This window comes from Adelges cooleyi, unplaced genomic scaffold (assembly GCF_023614345.1).
Source record: "Adelges cooleyi isolate 19-005CV unplaced genomic scaffold, UGA_ACOO_1.1 ACOO_flye_CR_arks_rails_tigmint_CR_PRNA_8, whole genome shotgun sequence".
NCBI classification, from domain to species: domain Eukaryota; kingdom Metazoa; phylum Arthropoda; class Insecta; order Hemiptera; family Adelgidae; genus Adelges; species Adelges cooleyi.
In genome coordinates, this window is record NW_026096513.1 from 2631289 (window position 1) to 2640608 (window position 9320).

Sequence of the window (9320 nt, forward strand, 5' to 3'; positions counted from 1 at the left end):
GACCTTAATATTATTATAAATCAAAATGCTTTAATGTTTAGTAACAATATATACATTCCTATCCATATTACTACATAATTATATAGGTAGGTATTAAAACATAATTAGAAATCTTATTTCTAAATAATCTTCAAAGTAAACGTTTCAAAAACTGGCATGCATTAATTTGGAATACGCTGAACATCGTTGAGCTCATTTAAGTAGCTTTCAATTTAAACTTACAAGGCGCAAGAAAGTTCTTCCCATTGTTTTTGGTTCACTAGCAGCATATTTTAACCCAGAAATGAGTACTCTGTAATAAGTTACATAAATATTTTGTCAATTGAACAATAAAATAGAATTTAAATTTAAAAAATACTTACGTGTTATGAAATTGTGAAATTTGTTTTAAATTGTTGAATATGATATCTTTACTATCTCTGACCAATCTAGGAGCATCATTTCGTTCAATTGGATTTAAATACCTTTCTACTACTTCTTGAATATCCTGGCCAAATTCCTCTTCAGTTTCTACTAATTCAGCGAGAACAACACTGAAAAGTTATACAATTATTATAAAATTTTCAAAACAAAAACCCGAAGGGGTCAAAATACATATAAATGCACCATCTTACTCTCTATTGAATTTTGCATCTTTTTTTGATAATGTTTGGCCAAACTCAGGAACTATAGCTGAAGCTTTTACTGGAGCAGGTATTTTTTTAAGTATACTATTTGGTACGTATCCCATTTTTGTAGGCTCGTCGACACTTTGTACCAGTGACCTAAAATGACATTAGACATATTTATTAGTTTTATGTTATATTTTAATGATATAATTCATTTTAATTTGTACAAAGTAATATTATTTAATAAATTCACAAGAGGCTATTTTTTTTTGTATCATATTTTAACTATTGTTATTGCTAATAGTAATAGAATAACTTTTCTAAGCATCTTTTGAATTCTGAAATAATAATAAATTCAGACATATGCTAAATCCGCCTTTTTTTACCTATAATCTATTTTTGGCTTTGCCAGTATATAGACGTATATGACTCATATGTTTTTTGCTAACGTTTTTTTGATAAACCAATCTGGCAAATTTCCAATTAAGTAAAAATGTGTTCAACAGATACCTATTATCATGGTTATTTTTATTATTAAGATAAAATATTAAATTATATCATATGCTCTTTTAAAACAAAATGTATTTTAAAATTCGCCAAATAAAAATAATTATTTTATCTGTTGACGCTCGGTGCTCTATTAACGATTTGTTTATATTATTTAATTATTTTTTTTATTTGATTCTTTTGATTTAATAATTAAGAGTTGAAATAGGTAGTTTATACATAAAATAAAAGTTTGATTAATGTTTAATTTACTAAAGTTTCTTTTCTTAGTGGGAATTTAGTTCTAAAATATTTTATTTTTGTATAACAATCAAACCATTTAAATATAGGTACATACCAATTATATATATTTTTTTTAATTTAAAACTGAATTAATTTAAAAATATGTATATTTTATGTCTATTTGCCAGAAAAAATAAAGATAAAATGTTTATAAAACTAAATACAAAGTAAAAATATGTTAGAAACGACTAGAAAAAATTTGTTTTGAAACAAAGAAATTAATAATACTTACAAAAGTAAAAAAAACAATGTGACGTGTTTATTATTTTTAGAATTATAAAGAATAATATGGTTTAGTTATGTTTAAATAATTGTTTGAACAGTCAAAGATGTCAACATGTTAATTAAATCGCTTCGTAGTATACGTAAATAATACTACTAAGAGATACTAATCCGAAAAAATTAAAACAAGCAATATTAAAGTATAATATATACCACACTGACAATGAGTATTTATTTTATTTTTATAGGTTAATAGAAATAGTTACTACATAATAATAATCATAACTATAAAACATATACAATTTCTATACTAGCAAATGGTAAAAAATCACTGTAGAAAACTTTTTTATATATTTAAAATTATTATGATTATCTCAAAAATTTCATATCGACGTTTTTAGGCGATAGAGGCAATTTCCGATTTGATTTTTTTGTTATTCTGAACAAAATAAAGAATGTATTTCTGTAAAAATATGTACGTAGGTTTATGGTTATTTATATTTCCCGAAAAATGATTTTCCCATCGTTGTAAATGCGTAGGATCCATTTTTTGATGTTGATTGTATGGTTCTATAATTCAACCAATCGTGACAACAAAAAGTAAAGAAAAAACAACGGGTTTAGATTAAAAAGAAATACTCTTTCAATTGTGTGCTAATTGCTATGTGTTTCAGCAAAATTCGTTAAGCAAAAATAAAATTATGTATTATTTGATATGAATTATGAAATGTGGGTGTGCATTTTTATATTTTTTTTGTACGCACTACCCTCTTTTTACAAAACGTAACTTTTTTTAACAAACTCGGTATCATAACACTATTCGCTTCAATATTTTTTAAAGCAAATAAAAAAGGTCGTCTTAAAGATAAAATTACTTAATTTAAATCACTGAACAGAAATTAGGCAAATTGTAACCTCTATCGCTAAAAACTTTAAAAAAAACTATTTTTAATTACAATTTTTCTAAAGGGACATTGTTTTATTTTATACACAAAAGTTGTAAAATCTGTCCGCTACATGGTATAACTATAATAACTTAGGTAAAATCAAATATATAAATTATCCAAAAATATGCATCCTGCCACAATTTATAACAGAAGAAATATACCGTATAAATATTTTTCTATAAAATTAATGGTTAATAATTGTTTACTATAAAATATTTATACAATAAACTTAATAAACTTAAGTGACTGAATACAAAAAAAAACCGAAATTACTATAAATAGATCTCGGGAAAGAGAACTTCTTATCGGCCGGCTACAAAGTCGCACAATTCAAAGTGATTACACTTTGTAAACTAAAAACATTGGTCAATTTGTTACTTCAAAGATTAGGTCTAAAATTGTTAAAAAATCAATCAATATTCAGAAAATGAGACTAATTCAATTTTTGAAAATACAGATAGGTCACTTTCCTCTTTTCGGAAATACAATACGAATTTCTTACAAATATTTTTACGGTTATCGATTAGAAAATATTGTTTTTTTAAATTTATAAGTGATTTAAAAAAAAAAAGACATAAAACATCATTTAAATAATTGATGTTTTATAACAAACAATTGTTTGTTATAAAAAATTTCGCGAATTAATTACTTAATACACTATTTGTCAAAAAAAATTTTTGTTTCAAAGTGAACTTACGTTTAGGGGTTATACTTTTGTCAGTACTTGGCATTGATATTGCAAGATAGTGGTTAATAAATACTTAGACAATTATTATTAAAGGCTCAATTGGACTACATTTGATTAGGAAAACAAAGCATCATTTCATATGTAGACGTACATGTTTTCTTTTTTTTGTATTGAATTAACATACAAATTGTTAGTACATAAATAGAATAAAATTATACAAGATAAATGTATATTAGAACAAAGTATTTTTTTTCTACAAGATTTTAGTACACAAAGCAGCATTAAGTAGATAACAACGCGTTAAAATCCACCAGCGACAATATTAAGATTCGTTTTACCCGTCCATTTCCAAGGACTTGTGTTTGACCGGATGTACTTTATTTGGCCGTACTGACATTTTGTGTTTGGCTGCTGAATTGTCCAATAGAAGGTTTCGTTTTACCACCACGTCCCTGATAACAGATTACATGTAAAGAAGGCTGTAACGTTTTCAAATAGAAAACAACTTTGGCCTTGTAAACCAGCACTGTTCGGTAGACAAATCATGTTTTGACAGTTGTAAAATCGTTGCCAGAAAAGCGCTAAATATAGGCACTTCGTCGGCCTCAAGTCCATTTTAAATTTAAAAAAAAATTGAACGATGACGTCTGAGGACAATACGTACTCGCCAAAAGTCATGGCTTCTTTATTTTCTTCAATGAACTCAGCGGCTACCGCCACAGTACGCTCTTGTGTTATAATTATAGTTTAATTTATTAACGCAGTTTAGTTCATGATCATTATAAATGTACTATATTTATTTTTACGATCTACTTTATACAATTGTATAAAATAATTATTTATTAACATTAGTATTAATATTAAAATAAGAAATTAATAGTTAAGTTTAAAAATAATGAAAATATATAAAGAATTATTTACAATAATACGAATACAACTCAACTGTATATAATATTATGTATGAAATGACTTACATTGAAGGATCATTTTTGGCCTGTTTTAATACAACCACTTTGTCACCCGGTTCTAAAATTAATTCGTCTTCTTCATCAGCACCTTCAACAGGTTCTGATTCATATTCTTGTAATACTTCATACTCCTCACCGCCGCCCTAAAAATAAAACATACAACATTAATACAATTTTAAATTTGTCATATGCAATAATCAATAATTTGTCTAATGCAAAATAATACATAATAAGACCAATTCAGAACGTAGACAAATTAGTATAATTTATGTTAACCTCTCCGTTTGTTAATGGTTTTTCTTCCAAACTTATTGAACTGTCTCGAGTAAGTGTCCCTTCGTCTTCAGTTAACGTTCTTTGAAGAGCACAATTGTACATAGCATATCTTCGTGGAGTAAAAGCAGGCAGTTTTAAAGCATCTAACACATTCATTGGTTCAAAACGATGTATGCCCTTTTCATCCAAAACTGAATAAGGAACTTGTCCCGTCAACACTGATCTTGATGCCTCTCGTGGTACAACTGCCTGAAGTCCATTTTTGATTATAAGCAAAATGCCCATTCTTCTTGATTTCACCAAAAAATCTTCCATTGCTAAACTGTTTCTAGGACTAAATAGTTCTACAGGAACATCAAAAGACGTTTCGACTTTTGCTTCAGGAGAAAATAATAAAATTGCACTTTCTCTGACCAGCTCACGTAAATTTGGATCCATTCTAGCTTCATGTGGATCTGCAGACATTCCTTTTAAAGTTTCTTTGAAATCAGGTCTCCTTTCTGCGAGTTTTCTCATTACCGTTAACCGTCTTAGTATGTCAACCGTTATTTTATCTGATGCTAATATATCAGTAGACCGGCGATCATCAAGTATATCCATAAGTATAGATGCAACTTCTCTAAGTCCAAGAGCCTTAGCAAGTGCAACAGCATCAGATATAAGTTGTTTGAAACTCTCACTTTTTTTGTCCCTTAATACTTGATTTACGCTGAAATTACTAGCTTCATTAACAACATTGATGATGGCGCATTGTAATGCTTCGATTGCTTCTCTCTCAGTGTTAACATTTTCCATATTTATTTTTAATTTTACTTGATTTAGTAGTTCTATATTTTCGTCAGTGATGTGTTCGAATGCTGAACGAAGTTTGGAATCTTCTATTTCGTTAAGAATTTCATTGAATGCTTCCGCGATATACTTAGGCTCGAGTTCAAAACTATTCATTATTCCTTTTAAAATGTTAACTTTGTTTGGATTTTTTAGATCTTCAATAAATCCATCATCAAATAATACCGCATACATTTCGTTTAAAGCAGCAGTGGGGCTAGATTTTGCAGTCATGAGTATACTTTCAATGAGATGGCCAACAGTTTCGTTTGATTTATTTTTTGGCAATTTTTTTATAAGTGATTGTACTAATGATGATCCATAATATGCGTTTTTTATTTCTAGTTTACATAACCGATTAATAATATGCGCTAATTTAATAGTAGATTCATTATTAAGTTCTAATTTTTCTGAGACTTCCCATGCAGCGGTCATTGAAGGCAAGGAACTTACATCAACCGCTGGTAATTCAACTGGAACATGACGTCCAATACTCATCCCTGCTAATGACAATTGTTCCAACATTTTTGAATCTAGGGCCATTTCACGACTTTGAGTAAAATATGAAGTTTGTAGAATATTAGGTTGGAGAACTTTAAGTTCTTCTGGAGGAACCTCAAATCCTTGAACGCTGAACTTGCAGTCACCATCTTCTGCATCGTGAAGATCAGGAGCTATAAATTTTAAGCCTTCAGTGGTTTCAACTATTTGGCCAGGAATAAAAGTAACTCGATCGCCTGTTTCAATAACTCTACCTGGTACAAATCTAGGCCCTTCAGCTGTATTAACAACTTGTCCTGGAACAAATCTTGACCCTTCCTCTTCCGTAAATATTATTTGACCGGGTATAAATGTAGGGCCTGCTTTAGTTTCTACTATTTGACCAGGAACAAATTTCACACCATCTTTTGTTTCTATAGTTTGACCTGGTACGAACTTTGAACCATTTTCAGTTTCTACTACTTGGCCTGGAACGAATTTTGGTCCAGTATGTGTTTCAATCACTTGTCCGGGTACGAATTGTTCTCCTCGATCTGTTACTACTCTTTGACCGGGTACAAACTTTTCATCGACGATTATTCCCGGTACAAATCTAATACCATTTTTCCTTATTAGTTTACCAGAAACTATTTTACCCGCGGGTAACCCACCAGCTTTATCGCCAGGGTAGAATTCGACACCATAGAGAGTTTGTACCATGTGACCAAAAACTTCATCAGATTTTTCCCCCTTAGGGTAAAAAGAGTTATTTGTTAATATACCAGATTGCACTTCATCAGAACAAATAGCTTCCTGAATTGATTTTGCTTTAACAAATTCGACTAGTCCATTTTCCGAAGATCGTGAATGACCTAATACAAACTGCTTGTTTCCAACGTTGTCCCTTAAAATATTTCCTGAAACAAATTTCGTTCCATGTTCGGTTTCAATACTTATTCCAGACAAGAATTTAGTGTTGCCATTATTGTCTAACGATGTTATTCCAGGTACAAATGATGTGTTGCCATTAGTTTCAACTAGTCTTCCCGGTATGAATTCTTTTTCTTCTTTTTCTTTAACATTTAACCCTGGAACGAAAGAGGACCCTACACGTACTCCTGGAACGAATTCCCATTCACCGTTTTCTTTTAATATACTTTGTCCTGGAGTAAATTCAATATTACCATTTTCCCAAAATTGCCCAGGTACAAATTCAGGACCATGAGTAGTCATTATGGTTTGTCCTGGAATAAAGTGTAGCTCATCATCATTATTAATAGTTTGGCCAGGAACAAACCCAATACCACTAGTAGTAGTAACCGTTTGCCCAGGAAAAAACTTTTTCTCACCGTTAACTGCGATTGTCTGTCCAGGAACAAATGATTCTCCAACTCTAGTAACAATATTTTGTCCGGCTACAAAAATAGGCGGCGTATCAGCATTTTCAATAATTTGACCTGGTAAAAGTTTTGGTCCTTCTGGAGTTTGAACCATTATACCATGCACAAACATTTTACCACTCGGTGTACACACAGTTGTTCCGGGTATAAATTTATCACCTTCTGGAGTTTGTACGTATTGTCCAGGTACATATTTTTGCGCACCAGCAATATCCAACTTAAGAGCCTTAACTATTCCTTTATCCGTTTTTATAGTTTCAGGTGTACCTATATGAATACTTTTAATCAACGAATCAATTTCGTTTAATTTTACTAGTTTATCAATATTAACAATATTATTCCCGACGAACATTTCATCTGTCTCACAAGCATCACTATCAAGCGATACACTACAAAGTTTCATATAATCTTTAACTAGAGGATTTATTGGAGAAATAACTGGAGCGATTGGTAAATTAGTAATAGTTGATTCATCTAGTAAAGTTTGATGAACAACGCCTGGAAACGCAGTACTAAGATCTACTATATTTGGTTCAATTATAACAGGACATGGTAATGTATTGCTTTCAAGTTTAACCTCAGAAAGCATGTCGGTGAGAATTAACTTTTCTGTAGATGGTTTTACAATGTTATGAATGTTAGAAATCGTTAACGATTTAGTATTTAATATGGTCAACTCAGATTTAGATTTAATAGGTTCGATTATTTTACTCTGACCAGCAGAAAATGTCATACGTTTTGACTTAAGTTCCTCTTCTTCTAATTCAGCCTCACTTTCTTTTTCTTTTTCTTCAAATATTTTTCGTCTCCAGTCATCCTTTACAGATTTTGTGTTTTTCCTGGGTCTGTTCCGAAACCCTTCGCCCTCCAACAGTTTTACTTCTGATATGTCTGTGTCTTTGACTTCTAGTTCCACAGTGTTACCTCTACGTAATTTCAATAGTACCGTGTCATTTGTCTCTGACATCATTATATCTTTCACGTCACCATATCTGACAGCATTTTCTAAACTTGTAGGGAAAATAAGACTGCACCTGCGTTTGTTTACCGCGTAAACGTATCTCTTTTCGTCGTCGCACTCGGTTTTCAATATTTCTGATAATTCTGTGCATCCTTCTATTACCGGGAACACATACCGGTATCCATTTAAAACTACATGTTTAGTGTCTGACAATGATGTCTTCTTTCTGCCCACTAATACTGGTATGTAATGGTGTGCCGGCAAACCGTACGATTTGCCGGTAATTCTACAAAATCGTTTTGCATCCGCTGGTGATATTGGCGGAAGCAACGGGAAATAATTCGGCTTCGGCAATCCGCGACTTTTGCCAGTGATGCGACAGTACGTTGACATTTTGATATCATGATATTACAACGATTCGAAAGATAACATTGCGTCTAAGATCGTCGTGTACGCGGAGCACTGTCGGATACGCGTGTATGGCACTGTGAACAGTTACTCGCGTCGGAACAGACTGCTGCATGCATTTCTGTGGTAATATTATGTTAGAACGCTGCTTTCGAGTAGTTAATTTCCACCTTTGGCACAAGTCCGCGTCCGACGCAACACGAATCGAACCGAAATTCTAAAATTTTAATGGTCCAAACATTCATATCCAATGGGGCTCACAGTTGTCACCGTGCCAGAAACCAGAGACACGGTCGATGACTGCGAAAAAACACAAGACACTCGTTCTCTAATTCATGTAGCATGTTCTTTTGTATTTATACGAACTCAGCGGATTTTAGAATGAAATATATTTAGCCATTTTTAAATACCATTTATTATCACAAGTTATTGTGGCTATTTAGTCACTGCTAAATATACCTAATTATTATTGTCACTAAAAATAAAGTAAAGCTACAGTAAATATTTGAGGAGAAATTTAAAAGAAAAAAATTATCACCCTATAGATTCTATTCAATTGCTCTTAATAATAAGTAACAACAAATAGTAATAAAAAAATTTTGATTGCGTTATAAGAGATGCAACAGATTTATATTTTTGATAAAGATAAAAAAGTATATATTCGAAAGTATAAATTGAATGACGAAAAATAGAAAATAAATCAAAATAAAACATTTGTAGTTATTACAATGTGCATTGTTATTAT

At 31.0% G+C, this 9320-nt stretch overlaps 1 protein-coding gene across 50 annotated transcripts in view; it reads right to left on the bottom strand.

The window, feature by feature from the left end:
• Nucleotides 1-8677, bottom strand: part of LOC126845844 (obscurin) — a 44406-nt gene extending 35729 nt beyond the window's left edge. For 36 of the 50 annotated variants that reach the window (XM_050584813.1, XM_050584816.1, XM_050584809.1 and 33 more), the window contains exons 1-6: nucleotides 4499-8676; nucleotides 4229-4365; nucleotides 3593-3706; nucleotides 615-764; nucleotides 363-533; nucleotides 223-292 (exon numbers count right to left, since the gene is read on the bottom strand). In XM_050584813.1, coding sequence (XP_050440770.1) covers nucleotides 223-292; nucleotides 363-533; nucleotides 615-764; nucleotides 3593-3706; nucleotides 4229-4365; nucleotides 4499-8560 — 4704 coding nt within the window. In that variant the 5' untranslated portion in view covers nucleotides 8561-8676. Of the gene's footprint in view, nucleotides 1-222; nucleotides 293-362; nucleotides 534-614; nucleotides 765-3592; nucleotides 3707-4228; nucleotides 4366-4498 lie in introns of all 50 variants that reach the window. The other 14 variants (XM_050584831.1, XM_050584829.1, XM_050584819.1 and 11 more) reach the window with 2 other exon arrangements.
• Between the last annotated feature and the right edge of the window lie 643 nt (nucleotides 8678-9320).